Below are 22,443 nucleotides of genomic sequence, written 5' to 3' on the forward strand. Positions count from 1 at the left end.
GATTATATATTTGCTCAGTTATTTCTTGGGATTGCTTATATAATTGCTCAGTTAGTTCTTGGGATTGCTTACATATTTGCTCAGTTAGTTCTTGGGATTGCTTACATATTTGCTCAGTTAGTTCTTGTGATTGCTTATATATTTGCTCAGTTAGTTCTTGGGATTGCTTATATATTTGCTCAGTTAGTTCTTGGGATTGCTTATATATTTGCTCAGTTAGTTCTTAGGATTGCTTATATATTTGCTCAGTTAGTTCTTGGGATTGCTTATATATTTTCTCAGTTAGTTCTTGGGATTGCTTATATATTTGCTTAGTTAGTTCTTGAGATTGCTTATATATTTACTCAGATAGTTCTTGGGATTGCTTATATATTTTCTCAGTTAGTTCTTGGGATTGATGAGTTGTTGGAGTTTTATTATCTATATACATAAAGTAACAAAGTATTTTGTTTGTTTGTATGTCCGATCATAACTCAGGAACCCTTTAACCGATTTGCCTAAATTGTGTATTGGGAAACTCTGTAGAACTTATGTTATTAGCTAGGTTTTCAAGTTCTTAATTGAAAAGGTTTCGACTCTTCTAAAGAAAACTTTGTTTTTGGGCAAAGCTGAGTTCCCAAGCTAGTATAAAAATAACCTTTGTTTGTTTGTTTGTATTTCAGACCATAGCACGTGAACCCCTTCATGACCGATTTGCCTCATATATTGATTAGGTAACTCATTAAAACCACGGGAATGTTCTTAGATCGGTTTAAAAATTCTTTAGTTGAGTGGGTTTTCTTTAATGGCGAAAAATTAGTTGCAAAGCTGGGTTTCCAAACTTGTATGCTTAAAAAGTGAATTTGTTTCTTCCTTTTCAGGGTTTCATAGAATGTTTGTATTTTGGTATTTCATTCCCTGGATTGAGTACATATTTGTTTGTATTCTGGTATTTCATTCCCTGGATTGAGTACATATTTGTTTGTATTTGTTTATTTATGTGTTTTCTTGTTTTCCCCCAGATGTTATTATTCTTCATTCGCTGCCGGTAAAATTTATCAACAAACAGACATATTTCTAGAAATAGAGATGGAAAAACTTGACTTTTGATTAATAAATACGCATTTACAGGGTGTACAGAAGGTTAGGCACATTAAATTAAAGTAAATTACAGATAAAATTGAAATCTTAAATGTTTTCAATCATAACACTTAAAACAGAAGCGGAATTGAGAAGAACAAAATGTTTTAAATTTATGATAAGTAACTGGATGAATCTGCTTTAATCATACTTAGGGGGTAGTCAGGAGATACGAGGTCACAAAGTAGTACCAGTGATGTTGCAAAAATTTTACTTTCTACTTTTGTCTAGTTTGCAATGGTTTACATTTGTTATTGTTATAAATCAAATAGTTTAAACATTACATTGAAAACTAACTTATTCAGTTAATGGGTCTGAGTACACTGCACATTGCACAATTGGAATTTTTAAAATCATAAATAGAGTCTAACAAAGGTCCTCCTATTTAAAATTTTTATGTGTCCCCGCTGTAGATCATGTTTTTCATATTAAAAACATGTTTTGGGATTCCATATACAATATTATACATATACATATATACATACATATTGTTTATTTAATCCTCAAGGGCGCGCGCGCCACTTTTTCTTCACTTAAAATTAGATTTTAGGGGACTGACCGGCCCAAAATTTTCTCTTTGATAATGCGTTTCCACGCAAAATAACGGGCCCCATTGGGTCACCACTTTTAGATCAAAAACGGAAATAAAGAGAAGTTGTTTGGTTTGGTTTCTCTGTTGTTTAAAGAGAATAATATTGCCCCTTGAATATATTTTTTATTGTTCTCCAAGAATATATAAAAGTACAATGGTAATATATAATACATAATATAAGATTACTAACGATATTTTCATTGTAAAAGTTCTCTGGTTTAAACTCATAAAACAAGTGAGCGTACGCCATAAAATTCCAAATTGCCTTTTTAATAGAACTACAGAACATTAGGACAGAAGTCCCCCTTTGGTCATCCTTTAAAGGGACTGTAAACGTAATTTGAAGTGATCCTGCCTTTTAAAGAGATTCAGAACAATAGCCTTTAAACAATGAGTAACATTGAGGGATATATCGTCATGTGTCGTCATTTTCCCTCCTTTTCTCTGCTGCATAAATCCTCAAGTACTCAAGGAACTTTAATTGAAAAATATCAATTTTCACATAGAAAAAAGATTATTACTCCATCATCTCTTCTAAACTATCGTTTTAAAGCTGGTGCTATTTTGGATCAGTAAATTTTAAAATTAAGTCTTTTGAAATTACGTGGACGGTCCTTCTACATATATACATACATATTACATATTTGAGAAGGTACTCTATCGGAATGGATTTGAACAAAACAAAATGAACAATTTCAAACGTAAAAGATATAATTCACCTTCCTCAAAATACAGACTATTCCATAACTTTTTAATTTAACATTACTACTAAGCAACTTTCTGCAATATTTCTGAAAAATGACATTTTGTATGAATTGTTTTTATTCTCTCGGTGTCCCCAGGGAAACCCTGTAGACAAGTATAATGAGATAAATTATTCTGATAATTTTATCATAGCTGACAACTCACACACCCACAACACACAAATACAGTGGGACTCAGCAAACTCTGGAGTGGGAGGCCGACATTAAATGGGATTGTAAGAGTAATTTTAACTGACCCTCCATGCAAAGATGACAATGCCCGATTTACAACGGTACCCTAGAAACCTTAATCTGATCCAAAATGTGGAAGTTAAGATAATGTCGAGTTTCTGTCAATATCTTGGTATTAAACAATATAGCAAAAAAATCACATTTCTTTGAAACTTTTTGAAAACAGGAATAATGTTTAATTCAACAAAATTAACTATTTTTGTCCTTGTGTATTCCTTAAAGAAAAGAAAAAGAATTAAAAAAACGAAACACTCTACTCCACACAAATCTGCCCCTTTAGTAAAAGTAAATTCAGCCTAAATTAAGCATAAAGTCTGACCGCGTCAACCTTGTTACACCGGCTAGTCCTGTCCATAGAGCTAAATACAGTACAATCTGGGACCAGACTGGTTGACTCGGCTTGGAAATTCAAATGTACTACGGCTGCCCGTGGCTAAAACTTTAATATTTTAATCTCTATATCTTTTGATACGTACTTCAAACTTCGAATTTCTAAGTTTGATCGAGCAGAATTCTACCAGATCGAATTAAAAGTTTGAAATATAAAAGATCTACGAGATCAGGTTTTTAAGATATAAAAACAACCAAATGATATGCATGAGGAGAGTAATCTGTACTAATTGATAAATAAAATAAATAAGAAAACTTTTTTTAAATGATTATATAAATAATATGTCGAATTTTTTTTGTAATGAATTTTTCTTCATAACTTTGGTTTATTTGAAGGAAAGGGCTAATTTCCTTATTTTCCTCTGTTTTAAAGTTTTTTTGGCTAATCAAAGATATAGCAAAATTTTCAAGCTGTAATTTTTTTTATAGATTGTATTAACCTATTATAATTTAGGTAAAAAGGAGTTGAGTTTTCAAATTTATTTTGCGACGAAAAATCTAATTTCCGGGAAATTTTTAAAAACTACCCATCGGCCTTTTGTCGACTTTGTCTCATAACGCTGAATTTTTATTTTAAGTCAAGAAATTTCAAGTGATAGTTTTAAACAGAGTGACAAAAAGGAGAAACAATCTCACCCCTCCCCCCTCTCTATACAAAAGGTATTTATCATTCTCTAAATTTTAGTTTAAAATTAATTATAAGTTTTTATTTATTGATTAATTAATTTTGAATGAAAAGTTTTGTAATCAAAGGTTGTATAAGTTTGGTGTATAGTAGAATACAGAGTATACGCTTTCAAACATTATTATTAAACTTCACCTTATACAAACCTTATGTAGATTAGAGGAGGGGGAGGGGGGGGCAGACCCAGTTTAGATTCATTTTATTAATTACAGGGATTTCAAGTAACCCTTCTTGCAATGACGGCAATGCCCCACATTTTTTTATCAGATTAAGGTTTGAAGGCCCTAGGGTGCTGTTGTAAATCAGATTATGGTTTCAAGACCCTAGGGTGCTGTTGTAAGATTATAGTTTCAAAACCATAGGGTGCTGTTGTAAATCAGATTATGGTTTTAAGGCCCTAGGGTGCTGTTGTAAATCAGATTATGGTTTCAAGACCCTAGGGTGCTGTTGTAAATCAGATTATAGTTTCAAAACCATAGGGTGCTGTTGTAAATCAGATTATGGTTTTAAGGCCCTAGGGTGCTATTGTAAATCAGATTGAGGTTTTAAGACCCTAGAAGCTGTTGTAAATCAGATTATGGTTTTAAGGCCCTAGGGTGCTGTTGTAAATCAGATTGAGGTTTCAAGGCCCTAGGGTGCTCTTGTAAATCAGATTATGGTTGCAAGGCCCTAGGGTGCTGTTGTAAATCAGATTATGGTTTCAAGGCCGCAGGGTGCTGTTGTAAATCAGATCATGGTTTAAAGGCCCTAGGGTGCTGATTTGTAAATCAGATTATGGTTACAAGGCCCTAGGGTGCTGATGTTGTAAAACAGATTATGGTTTCAAGGCCCTAGGGTGCTGTTGTAAATCAGATTATGGTTTCAAGACCCTAGGGTGCTGTTGTAAATCAGATTATGGTTTCAAGACCCTAGGGTGCTGATGTTGTAAATCAGATTATGGTTTTTTCAAGGCCCTAGGGTGCTGATGTTGTAAATCAGATTATGGTTTTATGGCCCTAAGGGGCTCTTGTAAATCAGATTATGGTTTCAAGACCCTAGGGTGCTGATGTTGTAAATCAGACATCGCTATCTTTGGATTGCATAAAAAACACTGACAATCCCTTTAACTTAACCATAAAAACTATCATCTTGAAACATCTGGTTTTGCTTTTTAGAAATACAGTGCTACCCAGAAACCTGTGGACTAGGAAGACAGACTCAAAGTTTGATTTTAAATAGTCTAATATGATCACGAAACACAGCAATTGTGCAGTATTCACTTTATAAATTGATTTTCAAGCTACCATGGTAATAACTAATAAGGCTTCCAAATAATTCTAGTTTTTTAGTTTCATCCAAATCAAATTAATTTCATTAAGTTCATTAATTTCATAATGCCATTATGTTTATGTTTATTTATATTATATTAGTTTCATATAAAAAAAAAATATAGAATGGATAGAAAACAAGAAACACAGTGAAGGATTGAACATAAAAATTCAATTTTATTTCCATCAACCTTTTCAAGACAAAAAGATAAATCTGCTCAAATTTTATTCCTTTCAACAGTTCTCCCACTGCAGGATTCGATATTTATTCTAAATCCATTTAAAGGTAATTTCAAATTTACAATTTTGGTTTGCTTTGAACTATGCGATTTTTTCTAGAACTGCTCTTTTACCATTGGCCAATGAAATTAAGTGTCTAAAAGATATCGGGAAATTTTCGTTATCGAATAGTAAGATCTGTTAAGTTATTACCAAAAATACGAGAAAAAAATCATCAAAAAGTTACAAACGGATTATTTCGTAAATTGTACCAATCTATTTATTTTTTAACAATGGTGTATCTGCTTTAACTTCACAAACGCTAGCTGTCAGGAACTGTAAGCTTAATTTCAAGCAACCATACATGCAAATATACCAATTCCTGATTCACATACCCTAGAAACCTTTATCTGAACAATAATATAGAAAATATTGTTGTTTTTCTAGATCTAAAAGTGTTTGATTTTATAATTTCTATAAGTTTTCTTGCAGTAGAATTTCACTTTTGTAATTTTTTTGAAATTATTTCAGAGTTGGCTACAATTGTTTATGAGAATTCGCCCCCCCCCCCCCCCTCCTCCTACACTAAGATATTTAAAAGAGTTTGATGTAAATTACTTGAGTAAACTTGTAAAAGCTGTAATGAAGGAAGGAGTTAAGAGGATAGGATTACATGGATACAGTTCTACAAAATTTACATTTTTAAAACGTATAATTAAAAGTTTTTCTGCGATCAAGTGTCTTTTCTCCCATATTCCTCTAATTAGGTTTCACGAGCAGTTTTTAATTCAAAATTAGAGGGGGGTATGTATATATATATATATATATGTATATATGCTAGGCTTTTAAGGCGCTTCGCGCCTATCTTCTATTTAAATTGTGAACATGTTCTTTTTGTTTACATTTTAAAACAAAGAAGAAAAAATTTTTGCTGATTTTTTAAAAAAATCGCGGATTTTCAAGAATTTAATTTTTTACAAAATTAAAAACCTTTTAACACATTTTTTAAAATTTTTATCATTCATATACCTTCCCTGTGGTCACGTGGTCACAAAATATTTGGGCCCGATCGGTTCAGCCGTTTTGACGTTTATTGGATACAAACAAACAAACAGACAGACACCTATACAGACACCCAGACAAACAGACAAACTTGTACTTGAAGTTTCCGGAAGGATTGTAAACAAACTCATCACGCGCTTCGTAAAAAGTTTTTTATACTCCGAAGAAACTGCAGTACAATGTTTTGTAAACAAACAATGAGGGTACATTCAGGGTTGCCCACAATAGATAAGACTTTATATAAAACTTTACGAAATTTACACTGTCAGTTTCCTACACATTCATGATATCCTGCAGAGCTGGTTAAAATTGTTTCTTTTTTTCATATATAATCATTGAATATGCCTTCAAAAGAATAAACTCAAGGCAGAAGTCTCCATTTAATCTTGGTATTGTCATATTTCAAGAGTTACATGTCGTCTTTACAGTCTCATCCAATGTGGGTAACCCTGTTTAATCCTTGCAACAAATCATGAGTATGATGGGTTCGTGACGCCGCCAACGATTAGCGCTGAATGAGCTTCAACAATTCTCATTGGACATTTGGAAACCGGAGTTTGTGACAATCAACACATTGAATGGTTCACATTTAAAAATCAGACTTCAATTTCAAAACTCAAAAAAGCGTACATGTTGATGAACAATTTTTCTGGTTTAAGAGATTGTACGCGTAATTTTAAGTGACCCACTTTGCCACTATAGTTTCAGAAGAAGTAAATATTGCCATTTACTGATAGCGCCGATTAAAGGATTCATAACTAGCTCTAATTAGATAATGAGATAGATAGAAAGATAGATGTTACCGCCATACTATTTCTATTGGATCAGAATAGACACCAAACACATGACTGAACCCTGATTGGATCAGGTGCTAATGGACTCGTTATACAGGAGTGCATGTAAAGATGGCAATGTCCGATTCCCAATGAGGTGCTCTGAAAAACTTTTTTTAGTTTGAATAAATGTTTATAAATTTGAAAACTGATCATTTTTAAAAGTGACCTGAAGAAAACATATGGGAATAATCAGATTTAAACTACGGTTGTGAATTGAACATTGCCATCTTTGCAAGGAGGGTTCCTTTCAATTACGCGCTTACAGTTCTTTAAGGATGTATTGTACACTGTACAGGGTTCACCAGAAAGGCTGAGACTTCGTTAAGAGTTAACTCAAGGATATAAATTTAAGATCGAAATGTTCATAAAAATAAGTTTTGGTCGTCATTAAAGAAAAAATCTTTGTGGGTAACCCTATACTTTGCTTCTTTATTGACAAAGTATATCGTAAAAAGACAGGCTTTTCATTTAGCAAGTGTTTATTTTATAATTACCAGAATTAACAATTATCAGGATTAACCATGTGTTTATTTTATAATTACCAGAATTAACAATTATCAGGATTAAGCATGTGTTTATTTTATAATTATCAGAATTAAGCATGTGTTTATTTTATAATTACCAGTGTTAACAATTATCAGGATTAAGCATGTGTTTATTTTATAATTATCAGAATTAAGCATCTGTTTATTTTATAATTACCAGTGTTAACAATTATCAGGATTAAGCATGTGTTTATTTTATAATTACCAGTATTAACAATTATCAGAATTAAGCATGTGTTTATTTTATAATTACCAGAATTAACAATTATCAGAATTAAGCATGTGTTTATTTTATAATTACCAGAATTAACAATTATTTTAACGATCCTTTATCTTTTAAATAGATAAATATCTTGTCACTTAACTGCAAGTCGATCATACATTTTTCTCCTAAAGATGAGATTTTTTTATCGCTAAATTCCATCTTTAAATGCGGGATATCTTAAAGTTTGCATTCATTTCTGGAAAGATCTTACAGGCTCTGCTTTAAGAATCTGCCAAAAATTTTACAAAATCAAATTTTTTCTTTAAAAGCCAGTTATACAATTTCATGGAAAGTATCTACATGTATAGGTTATGATTATGTAATATTAGGAAAAGAAATATATTTGGAATAATGGTTTACTGACAATACAAATTACATTAATGTAAGTAGCCCTGCACATTTACACTATAATATTTCATACAATACAAGAGGGGGATAATAATATTTAAGATTTACTTTTATATCAAACATCTTATACAGGGTTAGAACTCAGATATTCAAAATAAGAAAAAGAAAAATATAAGTAAGGGAAGAAATGAAAGGAAGCGAAGAAAGATAATTAGTAGAAGAAGGAGAAAAAAGAGAAGGAGAAGGAGGAGAAGGAGGAGAAGGAGGAGAAGGAGGAGAAGGAGGAGAAGGAGGAGAAGGGGAAGAAGGAGGAGAAAGAAGAAAAGGAAAAGAAGGAGGAGAAGAAAGGGAAAGAGGAAAAGGAGGAGAAAAAGGAGAAGATGGAGAAGAAAGAGAAGGAGAAGAAGGAGGAGAAGGAGGAGAAAGAAGAGAAGGAAAAGAAGGGGGAGAAGAAAGGGAAAGAGGAAAAGGAGGAGAAAAAGGAGAAGATGGAGAAGAAAGAGGGGAAGGAAGAGAAGGAGGGGAAGGAAGAGAAGGAAGAGAAGGAAGAGAAGGAAGAGAAGGAAGAGAAGGAAGAGAAGGAAGAGAAGGAAGAGAATGAAGAAAAGGAAGAAAAGGAAGAGAAGGAAGTTAAGGAGGAGAAGAAGTAGAAAAGAAGAAAAAGGAGATCGGAGGAGAAAGAGAAAGGAGGAGAAGGAGGGGAAAGAGGAGAAGGAGGGGAAGCAGGGGAAGGAGGAGGAGGAAGAAAAGGAAGAGAGGGGAGAGAAGAAAAAAAAGATATGAATGTTTTTGCGCTTAAAAAATACATTTATGAATAGTTTCAAGTTATATTTATAGGTTTATGAAAAATGAATAAAACATTCAAACAAATGACGTTGTTTATAATTTTCCTGGAATTTCAGTAAGATTATTAGATATTATAAGATAATGAAAAAACTAAAATCAAAAAAATTTTAAGAGGCGAATTTAATTTTTACCATTCTTCAAAAAATTGTACTTTGTTATATATTGTAGAGAAACCAATAACTTACCAATAAATTGATAGTTTAAACTAAAATAAATATATCGGTGGAAAGCTAAAAATAGAAGAAAAAATGTAATACATTAAAATAACTCATGAGTTAATGATTATAATATTTGCTCGATTAATTCCTTTAAGTCATTAGACTTTTATTCATGAACTGTTCTACATTCGGCAATTGTACTTTAAAGACGGTTTAGTTTTTAATTAATGTAGTTTAGAACAAAGGAAATACTAATAAAGAATAACTTGTTTACAATTTTTGTTTCTTGCTTATTTTTTATATATATATAGTATATACCTGTAAGTTACTTCTTATAATTTCATCAACTTTTTTATTTTACTTTTACGCCCCCCTAATATCTTGCTACTTTAGGTTTAAACTATTGATCCGTATGTTGCAAGTTGTTAATTCATGTAAATATTCATTTTATGCTAATCTCATTTTTTTAAAAACAAAATCGCAAAAATTTTCAATTTCTCATTTCTAAGGGGGAAGGGGTGGAAGGGGGGGGGGTTGTGATATAATCTACATTGATTTTTAACGCTAGAAAACTTCTATATTTGTCGTGTAAAGGTTGTGAAATGAATAGATGAATTATGAGAAGCTATAAATATATTTAAATTTATGACACTTGAGAAATGTGTTGATATCCAGTGATTAGTAGAGTACAATGGCGGCATCCAAAAACAGGATAGGACAGAATAGGACAGGATAGAACAGGATTATAGGACAGGATTAAAGGACAGAATTAAAGGACAGGATTATAGGACAGGATTAAAGGACAGGATTATAGGACAGGATTGGACAGGATAGAACAGGATTGGACAGAATAGGACAGGACGGGTAGGTGTATGTGAATAAATTTATCTGATTGAATAATAAAAGTATAATCTACTAAAGCAAACACAGGCAGACAGGATTACTGTCAAAATAGAAAAAAATGCCAATCCTTAAATTCTATACTCAGATAGATAGATAGATAGGTAGATACTTGTCAAACAGACAGAGCTATAAATAAATAGAAAGATAGACAGATCATTGTATACATAAAGATCAAAATAGAAATCAAAATCTGGATCAAAAATTAATTTTAATATTTGTGAAAATTTTTCACGTTATAAGCTGAGTCTCTCAGTTGGTTACTTTCAGTTACAAAAACTTCAAGTTAAAGGATAAAATTGATAAAATAGAAATTAGAGACGGAGAAATTTGATAATAATATTAAAATCCTATTAAACTGATTGTAACCCTAATTTCAAATGACCCAATCCACGCAAAGATAGCAATGCTCGATTCACAACAGTACCTTTGATAGCTATAATGTTTAATCAAGAATAAATAAGATATCCATGTTTTTGTTTCTTTAAACTAGTTATTTTCATTTCCGGGTTCTCTGCAAAAGTAACATGCACATTTCTTGTGAATCGAACATGTCACTCTATATATAGAGAAAGTCAAATTTTACGTCTGAAGTCCCTTTAACCAATGTAATTAAATTTTACGTCTAAAGTCCCTTTAAATTATGTAATTAAACTTACGTCTAAAGTCCCTTTAAATTATGTAATTAAACTTTACGTCTACAGTCCCTTTAAATAATGTCATTAAACTTTCCGTCTACAGTCCCTTTAAATAATGTAATTAAACTTTCCGTCTACAGTCCCTTTAAATAATGTAATTAAAATTTACGTCTACAGTCCCTTTAAATAATGTAACTAACTTTAGGTCTACAGTCCCTTTAAATAATGTAACTAAATTTCGGTCTACAGTCCCTTTAAATAATGTAACTAACTTTCCGTCTAAAGTCCCTTTAAATAATGTAACTAACTTTAGGTCTACAGTCCCTTTAAATAATGTAATTAAATATGAGAAATAAGTGACAATTATGGAAGATAATCCAATAATAACATTGTGTCAAAAATGTTACAAAAATATTTATCTAAGAAAAAATTATATACTTTTTTCATTCTAAATCCAAATTTTTTCCTTTCCTTTATGTCTTATTTAAAAAGTAAAAATAGTGATATTGAATGTTGAATTTACACCCAGCGACAGCCCCCCCCCCCTCTAGTATGGTTTGGACCCAGTGGAGTGTAATTAAGTGGTGACTGAGTGACATCTGACAAGATCTCAATGCTGTTTCTCCAATGTTGCGGCCAGGTCTTGTCAAACTCAGTTTTTATTCTCGTGTCAGTAAAAACTGAATTTTTCTTTGCACAACTTTTTTTTAGCTTTATTATTATAATATTCTGTCAATCAAGCAAATCTGAACAATACTCCAGGTGCTTTAATTATATACTTAAAGGAACTATAAACCTAATTTTAGTAATTCTTCAGTGGCATATACGATTCACAACGGTACCTCTAAAAGCTCATGCATCATCATTACCGAATAAGATAATCATGTGTTTTACCATGAAAATTTATTATTTTCGAATGAGGTATTTTCTGCTTGCAGAAACAATGGATGGTATTGTCTTTGACAAATTTCAAGCTAGAAATACGACGATATATTGTCCATCATTAATTAAATAAAGCTGTAACCGGTACCGTTGTGAATGGGACCATATTACAGCAGTCCCTTCACGTCAAACAATTCTATAAACTATTCTAATATAAGAATTCTTTTTTAAAAATGGTTAATTAGTGAGGGGAAAAGTGTGCTTTTGACATAGAAGAACAAAATCAACAAATTTAAAAAATAATAATTCCATCTAAAATCGTACATGTAACCCCGGTTCATTGTCTAATTATGCACTTAATCTGTTTTTTATATTTACCAATACAAAAACAAAGATGTGTTGTACACCGTATTACAATTTGAAATGTAAATACTTTAAAAGTTAATAAATTAAATAATTTACAATTACCCTTGATTACTTGATTAATAAATGTTTGTCAGTTTGTCAGTCATTTTTTATATTTTTTAAAATAATTTATTTTTAAATTGAAAATTTTAAAAGAGCAGTGAACTTTTCTCGGACATGTATCTTCTTTTTAGCTGATCTGCAGTTTTCAGTTTTGCCAGGAATGTCTGATTCAACAACTCATTGAAGGTTCTGAGGTTCAAACATAACTTCATCGTTAAATATTCTTACAGGTTGAAAAAATAAAATTCACTGCATAAGCGGGTTTTTAAAATTCTGAGGATACTCATTGTCAGAATTCCGCCTTAATAATGACAAATGGGATAAGAAAGGATAGGAAAAGAGTGGATATTTTCACAAAAGAATTTTGGTTTCTTGTGAGTTCATCTTGGACAGTGCTTCAGACTACGGCCTCGTCTACAACAATCTTTTCCTTACAGCCGTCAGAGTATAAACTGGTATCATAGTGCATGGTGCACAACCTATCAGGATTCTACTTTATATGTTTCCATTTTCCTTGTTTCTGGCATGAGGGAGAGGGAAGAGAGAGAGAGAGAGAGAGAACCCCTCCTTCTCTGCACTATTATTTTCTTTTTTTCCACGTAGGATGTTCTGCCATGGTATTCCACACAGGGTTCTGTTCAGCCACTAGAAACTGGAGAGAGTTGTATAAGAACCTGACTGTTCTGAGCTCCCTTGATGCTTACACACAGAACCTGATTCAATCAAAAGAATAAACATCTTTCAGATGATTTTGTATACTTAATAACAGCTAACCAGGCTTTTTGTATACTTAATAACAGCTAACCAGGCTTGTTATTAAGGAGTATATTTAAAGTTTCCAGTAGCAACATCTGGATCCAGCTAGGTAAAAAAAACCTCCATTCTCCAGGATAATTCAGCGTTAAAAGATTAATGCAGGCCTTCAATGTTTCTTGTAGTTCCGTTTATTTCTTTTCCATTTGTGTGCAGGGGTGTATACCCCCTCCCCATATACATCCCTGGCTAAAGTTTCTCAAGTTTGCCATTTTCTCTCTCTCACCCTTTATCTCTGAATACTTTAAGAAGCGCCTCTCAAGACCCAGCTGTTGTCTCTCTGAAAGCTGAATGTACACTGGTTTTTATATTTAAAAGTCAATTTTTAAAAGTTAATTACTCATTAATTGATTTAGTGAACTTAAATACTCATCAATTTATTTAGTGAACTTAATTACTCATTAATTGATTTAGTAAACTTAATTTCGTAATTACTCAACAATTAATTTTGTGAACTTAATTACTCATCAATTAATTTAGTGAACTCAATTACTCATAAACTAATTTGGTGAACTTAATTACTCATAAACTAATTAAGTAAACTTAATTACTCGTCATTTAATTTAGTGAACTTAATTACTCGTCATTTAATTTTGTGAACTTAATTACTCGTCATTTAATTTAGTGAATTTAATTACTCATCAATCAATTTAGTTAAAATGATTTTATTGTAATTTATTATTTTTTAGTATATGCACACATTTATGTAAACAATTTCTTCCCAGCACATTTTGTTCATTTTAAATTAGAAAAAATACTTTTAATAAAAAGTTAACGCATTTGAAGTCATAAATCCTTGTAAGATGACCACAAAACTGAAAAGCGTATTAAGTGTTGGCTTGTTAATTATTCCTTAGAGTAATAATAATTATTCATTTTTTAACCACGGAACAAGTTGGTTTACAGCATAACATTTTAGTCAGTGGGGGAAGAAGATTTGAGACATTTCAGTTTACAATATTATGGTCAAGAATTGTAGACGTAATTTCAAATGTCCCTCAGCATTTATATGTGTCAAGTCTGATTTACAACGGTATTCATTAAACCTTTTTTATTCAAGGTTAAATCAATAAGATTTAATTTTTTTCAGCGGATTTATTATTTTCTCTTAAACTGACTTGCAGATTGTATAATATATACTACAGAAATATTTAGGTATATAGTCTGAATTTACACGTTTTATGAAAGAAAACCAAAGATATTTTCCTCATTACTATTCAGATAACGGTCAGAGGCCTACACAGAATAAGTGAAATCTATTCACGCCCCAACGAGTGTTAAGCCCCCCCCCCCCTTGGTAAGAAAAAATTGTCTTTTCCATCTTTTCCAAATTTGGGAATAGTTTTCAAGAAGTTTTCTAAAAAAAACAATTTTGGAATATATATAGTGAAATCCATGGTTTTAAGACAAAGGTGAAAATTTTTGAAAACATTGAGGTGATGTTCAGAATAAGAATTCACTATTTTACAGGAACGGAAATTCCAGACTCCGTAAAATATATCATTTTGCTAAAATTCTAGTCTCCTAAGTTTCCCCTCCCCTATCTAAGAAACTGCCCCTGTATTTAAGGAATCACATGGACATAGAATAGTAATATAAAGTAGAGAGGAATAATCCCAAAAAATGTAAACCCTTCGTTTTATTCCAACATTTACTTAGAAAAGGTACTTTTTATGTATGTTCAACTTGAAGGAGAAAAAATTGTCCGACAATCTACATCCAAGTTAACAAAACCCGGTGCAATTTTTAAAAATACGAAATGCACACTTTCAACTAAAAAAATTATTAAACTATTACTACTTACAGTTTTTATGGGCATACGTACCAAGGTTTATTTCCGCTCTATAATTCACCTCTACTCTGTGTGTATCTACCAAGGTTTATTTCCGCTCTATATGTTAACTCTTCTCTGTGTGTATCTACCAAGGTTTATTTCCGCTCTATATTTCATCTCTACTCTGTGCGTATCTACCAAGGTTTATTTCCGCTCTATATTTCATCTCTACTCTGTGCGTATATACCAAGGTTTATTTCCGCTCTATATTTCATCTCTACTCTGTGCGTATATACCATGAAACCGGAAAAACCAAAGTCCGAACGTAATGACCAAAGAAAGTTAAAATTTGAACAAATTAGGTTATTGGCAAAGAAAAGACGGTGGAAAACTTATTATAATTGTTATGAATTCTGTTGGTGTTAAATGGTCCGTGGATTCTTGCAAAATTAACATAATTGGAGAAACATCGCTAACCTCGTTGAGAAATATATATTCGTTAATTATTTCAGTCATCATCTTCCAGGCCTAGGGCAGTTTTAAAAAATGAATTACGAATTCACTTGTCTTTTCCCTTTTAAACAAATTCTGTAAGTTGTTATTTGTTATACTGCGTTAAAATGTGTAAATAAGCAATTAAAAAGTTAGATGGATTTTTCACAGTTAATTAGTATTTTTTCCAAATTTCTTTCGTTTGTACAACAAATATATAAAATAACTAAAAAATGTGGCAAAATGTGTGGTTTTATTTTATCTTTCAGTTTTATCTCTTTTGTGCATGGAACAATCCTCTCTCTTGATGTTATAGTAGAAGAAAAAAACTCTTCAAATCATTCTATGCTCCCCCCCCCCCCTCCTTTCTATACTCCCTTTTCAAGCCTCCCCCCTCTCTTTCTTTTGTTGAAAGTTCAAACAATAGGTATTCACCTATATTCCCATTCGCCTTGTGGATCAAGTACCCCCCCCCCTTCCCCTCCCCGTTTCAAGCAGCCCCCCTCCCCCACCTTTCATAAACTCTTTATAAAGCCCCCCTTTAACCCCCTTTACTAGCGGGCTATATAAGTATATCGGGCTCGGGAAGGGTCTGCCCTTAAAAAAATTAAGCAAACATAAAACCGTGATGTTTTGTTTGATTGGGGGGCGTGTGTGTGGGGGGGGGTCCTAAAAAAGGTGAACAGCTAAAAAATGTATGTATATACGGCCTGGAACTCTATACTGATGGATTACTGATTAATTCCTCCATTGTGTGTGTTCATCTCAATGTCTGATGTGTGTGATGTCTATAGTGTGTGTTATTTTTCTTTAAAAGGGGGCCAGGGGGGTCTTTTTAAAGTGCGGGGGGAGGTTAGGATATTTTTCCTTATCAACTTTTAGCTTTTAAACAAAAAATTTTTATTTAAAAAACTACACATTTGTCCTTGTTATTTTCTTTTAATGTACTGTTATTGTAATTTCAAGTGACCCACCATTTAAAGAAGAGCTTCCAGATTCACAAAGATACCCTTGAAAATCTTCTGTTCCATAGGATATATTTTTTTCTACCTTGGAAAGTGTGTGTTCAAGTTTGACAATTTTCTCCAACGTCTTTGCAGTTGGAATCCCGAAGTCACTTTCAGAGAGTCACCACAAGTAAAAGTAATGAATTTTTTAAACGAATGTTAGAAACAATTTCTTTTATATGGGACTAGGGGGGGGGGGGTGCAAATTCGTCATTGCACCCCTCTTTCAGAAGAAAGGGGGGTGCACCTGCACCCTTGCACCCCCCCCTGGCTACGGGCCTGGTTACACTGTGGGCCTTAATTTACAAGAAGAATTTAGTCTCTTTTATCAATTTCTTTCGTTGTCTTAGATGCACAAATCCGTAATTCACATTAAGAACGAAGCGCAATTAAAAATTTGTAATTTTGAGCTCAAGAAAAACAGGTTACATAGTTCATTTTTTCTCAAACAAAAATTTAAAGGGTTCAGAGCACTTTACAATAAAGGATAACTTGAAATTGCGTGGAGAGCTAACTTAGGGAGGGAAGGCCAAGAAGCCATGAACCCCGTGGAAAATCTCCGAACCCTGTGGAATGGTCTCCGAACCCCGTGGAGAGTCTCCGAACCCCATGGAGGAGGTTTTTTGAAAAAAACGTTATCAAATATAAATATTACTTGTAAATTAGCAATAATTTTCCAATCTTCTCGACATATGGACTTAATAAATATAATAATCAAGTTAAAGAAATAATTTTCATTATTGTTTTAATTGTCTTTTTCTCCAAATTTTGTTTTCCAGGTTCGGAGATTTTCCACGGGGTTCGGAGACTGTTTCTTCAGGGTTTCGGAGACTTTTCCACGGGGTTCATGGCTGCTTGGCCTTCCCTCCCTCGCTAACTGCAGCATTTATATAAGATTTCACACATTCACTTCCCCCTTCCTAAAAGAAATCTCATTTACCCATCTTAAAACTCAAGACGCCAAAAAAAAGAGGATTTACGCGTAGATTGTTGTTTTGGTAAAACAATCTTGGCAACTCAGAAGCTGTTCATAACGCGTTTTTTTAAAAGAAACCAGTCATAACTGTCGGTATTATAGCTAGAACAATGCTTTAAAGAAACCTGTCATAACTGTTGATATTATAGCTAGAACAATGCTTTAAAGAAACCTGTCATAACTGTTGATATTATAGCAAGAACAATGCTTTAAAGAAACACTGTTGATATTATAGCTAGAACAATGCTTTAAAGAAAATCTACCTTGCTTGTGCCTCTTTTCTAGTGTTGACCTATGGCCAATTTCTTTTTCATGTTGTACAACATAGGTACAACTAAATGTCGTATCTATCTATCTTCACTGCTATGGTAAAGCGTAACCATGTGTGACCATGGTTCTATCTTTGGTAGAACGTCTAAGAAATTGGCCACTATTTGCTGTTCAAGCCGACATTTTATTTTGTAACTTTTAATATAGCGATTTTCCTATTTAAATTTACGCACTTTCAAAAATGATAAATTTCGACATTTTTATCTTTAACCTTCCATAACCTTCCTTGGGTGATGTGAGTTGTAGGACCTGAATAAACTGATCGAATCAGCCGTTTTGTCTTTTATCGGACACTAACAGTCAGACAGACAGACACTCAAAATAGGCAGACGCTGAACTCCAACCTTCGAGTGTGCGAGGTGGGGAAGACTTCACTGCAGATCCTGCAGATTTTACTTTTGTATGACCACTTTTTCAACAATTTTCAATTAAATTAGTATTTATTTAGGGTTAGGTTAGGTTAAGACACTTTCTGGGCCGAGCGCTGCGGCTAGGACAGGCTAGGGGGCCGATCGCTGCGGCCACAGGTTAGGTTAAGTTATGATACTTTCTTTTATGTAGGGTTAGGTTAGGTTAAGACAATTTCTGGGCCGAGCGCTGCGGCCACGGGTTAGGTTAAGTTATGACACTTTCTTTTATTTAGGGTTAGGTTAGGTGAAGAAACTTTTTGGGCCGAGCGCTGCGGCCACGGGTTAGGTTAAGTTATGACACTTTATGGGCTGAGCGCTGCGGCTAGGATTCAATCTCGATCTACAAATGTCATTCCCCCTTAATCATGCTTTTAATTAAGCGCGGCAGTAAAGTCTTCCCCACCTCGCACACTCGAAGGTTGGAGTTCAGCGTCTGCCCACAATATATCTATAAAATAAGTAACTCTTGATATCTCATGAAACAAAGGTAATCCAAAATGTCGTCTTTTTCGTTCCAGGGTTAGATATTTTAATTAGACTACGTTCTTTCATCGGTAAGTATATTTTAAGACATTTTCCATTTTATTTTTTTCACTGCTTAATTATTCATATGACCAAAACCAGTGCTTAGGATCCAGATCCGTTGGAACCGCAAGATTTTGGCTTCCTGGATCCAGATCCTGATCCGCAAAAATATGCGAATCCACGGATCATCTGAGCTTTTGAAAAAAAGCGAGATTATAAAAATTTCCTCACTTCTGAATGGTTCATCAAGTTTTAGGATAAAAATAAGCGAAAAAACAACAAAAAAATTTAAAATGATTTTTTGTTAAAAAGGTCAGTAAACGACCTGGATCCAGATCCATTTTTTGTGACTTGTCATTTTTCTATCTTGATTTCCTTGCATCACACTCGCTCCAAAACTGGGATTTTAAAACTTTTACCTACTTCCGTTGTAAAAATATTATTGAATGTAAAATAAAACTTTTAAACGTTATAAAACGTATGAACCAAAATAGCCTAAATTTCTAATATCCTTTCTTTCAAAATAAACAGTTGGTAGCTTACATTTTGAAAGCCAAAGAGCCCCTTCACAAGTTTTTTTGACCAAAAGGTTTCATTTTACAAATAGTTTAAAAGGACAAGGACGATTTGAAAATAGGGTTGTTAATCAATTTGGTTCGTTTTTGAGGGTTTTGGACTTTTAAACGGTTCCACAAAAACTTTTAATTCATTCAAAATAATGACCCCTGCGTGATTTTTTCTCTTACTTTGTATCCGAATCAGTTCTCAAAATAAAAACATATATTCCACATACATAAAAAGTCCGTCTTTTATTATTCAATGATAAATAATCAAGAAGTATTGTAAAATAAAATTTCAGATGAAATAAAATTTGTTTATATTTTTTATTTCTATTCTAACACAACAAACCATCTGTAGACTACAATACCGTACATTTTCAAACGGAGAAGGAGTTATTTCTTTAAAGAATGATCCAAGTGCAAAAATCATCATAATTTTACATAATCCCAAGATTGCCCCGAATACATTTAATTTAAGCCGATTCATTAGAGTGGATACTGGATTAAAGTTGAAAAAAAATTACTAGAAAGTGGGTATAAACCCAGATAGATATAATCCATAGTGGATAAAACCCACTAGCCAGTGGGGTGTAACCCTTATGTGGATATAACCTACTATCAAGTGGATACAACTCCCTATCATGAGTGAATAATAAATATCTCTGGAGTGAAGAGTTACACCCCTTATCATGTGGATATAACCCCCTCTGGATATCTGATCTAAACCCCTGGATGTAAAATTTGTGTCGAGTTCTCTGAAGAGTAGATCTAAGCATCCTCATGATCAAGAACATATTTGACAATATGCTCAGGAGTGATCAGTTTCTCAGCGTGCTCGTCAGGGATCTAAATTATTAATAAATTATATTCCTTTCCCTATTTCATCAAAAATCGTTCCCCCCGGGTCCTTAATTCTTAAATGTATACACCCCTGCTTCGATGCGTAATTTATGAAATATTTACTATTCTTGTTGAAGCTGAAACTCAATCTACTGACGACCTTTGAAAGATCAAAGGAGGAGTTACAAAATGAACATTTGTAATAATAGTAAAAAAATTGTCGTTTTCACATATTTTGGCTATACCGTTTCACGGATCCGGATCATGAACACTGGTTCCTAGTAACTCACCTCAAAACCAAACTCATCCTCAATTGCCATAATGACCTCCACATGATCAAGACTGTCCAGACCAAGGTCATTTATAAAGTGTGCGGCCAAAGTTACCTAAATGAAATACAATTGTAGAATGTATTTCTTCAATTTTCATAATTTTGCATCATATTAATAATATTAGGAAAGGTGAAACACAAAACTAAAATTTTTTTTTCTGTTTAAAATAATTTCTTTTATTTATAATTTTACCTTATCAGCGCTGATTTTATCAAAAGCTTTGCACACAGCAAGAACTCGGCTCTCTATCTCAGACTGAAAATTAGTATAGGTCAGATACAAGGAGAACCAGAAAATCATGGACACAATGTCGTCTTTCAGAAATGATGCTAAGGATTTTGCTAATGGAATAAAAGGTAATAATTATTTTTAATAATATTAATCCTTTCATACAGTACCTGTGTTAGAGTTGAGCTGAATCTACAGGGTGTCCCAAAAAACATGGGAATTCCGTGACGAATTCTTTATAGTCTTTATAAATAATTCTTTGATTTAGTATAGTGATACCTACTGAGAAAGGTGTAATCTGTAAGAGTTTCGTCTGCTATGTTTACATTTTGTTTGTTTATGTTTTGACTGCATACGGTTGTAATTATTAAAACAAGAAAATTACAGTATACAAACAGAGTAAACTTGTCCGTCTTCACTGTTCATCTTGCGGAGACATTATAGACACACCTTTACAGCCATTTACCGTTTTCGTAAAATAAACTCTAGCAGACATAATAATAGTATGGGTTTTGAAATTAGGTATTACACTGCTAATTCATGCAAAGACGATATCGAATTCGTCACTGAATTCCCATGTTTTTTGGGACACCCTGTACTATACCTGTGAGGCTGTGTTAGAGTTGAGCTGAATCTACTTTACCTGTGTTAGAGTTGAGCTGAATCTACTATACACGTGTTAAAGTTGAGCTGAAGCTACTATACACGTGTTAGAGTTGAGCTGAATCTACTATACATGTGTTAGAGTTGAGCTGAATCTACTAAACCTGTGTTAGGGTTGAGCTGAATCTAACTATTCTGAAATCTCTCCAGGCTGGGTGCTCCAGCTGGGGTTTCATTAACAAACCTAAATTTCAAATTTGTTAATAATTAATTAAAATAAAATTTCAAAAATTGTATTAACATTTTTGTAAATTCTTGAAAGAGTTCTGAAGAAAATCTTGCTAAAAGGGAACTATGCACGTTATTTCAAAAGACTTTCTGGCCAGGCTCCATTCAAGGATTAACAATAGTAACAATATGGAAAACATTGTCAAACTCGAAATGAATGTTCTTCCTTAAAAATACATATCATTTCTAGAGAAACCGGAGAAGAAAATTATCATTTATGAGATAGAGAACATTGATATCTCCATCAGATAACGATTGAAAGGGTAACTCTTGTGAATCGGGATAGTTCTTTTTAAAATTGGAGGGATACATGAAAAAATGACGACGATTCCATAAGGCTGAACAGGAAAATGCTTACCCTGACTACTATTGACAAAGTGGAGGAGTCGGACAGCTGCGACCTTAAATTAGAATACTAACTTATGCTAATTATATAAAATAAGATTAGCTAAGGATCTGACCCCCCCCCCCCTCCATCTTGGAAAGCCCAGACCGCCTTCGGGGCTAGCAGCCATGAGCTGCAGCTCCCAAATCAAGTCTAAGAATACAATCAAATTAGACCATAAACGCCACATTTTCATGAGACACTCGATATTAAAGAAAACCTGGTCCAGCCCTAAGAAGAAATAATCATTAATAAGCTACTCTATAGAATTTTACTTAACAAAGAGTTGCCATATTGGTCGAGAGAATTCATGGTTTAGTAAAAATTTTCCCGAAAAAATTAGTAATATACATTTTTTTCGTCTTTACAAATGAAACTGCGTTTTTTCCCAGATATTATTTTACTTAATTGTCCCTAGGGACAGTTTAGTAACTTAACATCCCGCTGTAGGGGGAATGATGGGTAAGTAATGTTGGTCAAAAGGCAGTTAATGATTTATCGTACCTTAGGAGCTGACTCTACAAGGGCTTTCCCACCCAGGGTGGCTAGACGGGAGAAAATACGTGATCTGACTGAGAACATTCTTCTCTGAAAATAGAAATTTTATAAATGCAAACACATATTA

The 22,443-nt window shown here is 33.0% G+C and overlaps 1 protein-coding gene across 1 annotated transcript; it reads right to left on the bottom strand.

The window, feature by feature from the left end:
- Positions 1-19,442: 19,442 nt before the first annotated feature.
- On the bottom strand, positions 19,443-22,426 carry LOC111715948 (acyl carrier protein, mitochondrial). The gene is made up of 6 exons (XM_023491357.1): positions 22,323-22,426; positions 21,792-21,834; positions 21,310-21,389; positions 20,507-20,569; positions 20,273-20,368; positions 19,443-19,988 (listed from the first exon to the last, which is right to left on the bottom strand). The coding sequence occupies exons 1-6, from the start codon at positions 22,398-22,400 to the stop codon at positions 19,911-19,913; spliced, it is 438 nt and encodes a 145-aa protein (XP_023347125.1). The 5' UTR covers positions 22,401-22,426; the 3' UTR covers positions 19,443-19,910.
- Positions 22,427-22,443: the final 17 nt, after the last annotated feature.

Source organism: Eurytemora carolleeae, unplaced genomic scaffold (genome assembly GCF_000591075.1).
Source record: "Eurytemora carolleeae unplaced genomic scaffold, Eaff_2.0 scaffold1910, whole genome shotgun sequence".
NCBI lineage: Eukaryota > Metazoa > Arthropoda > Copepoda > Calanoida > Temoridae > Eurytemora > Eurytemora carolleeae.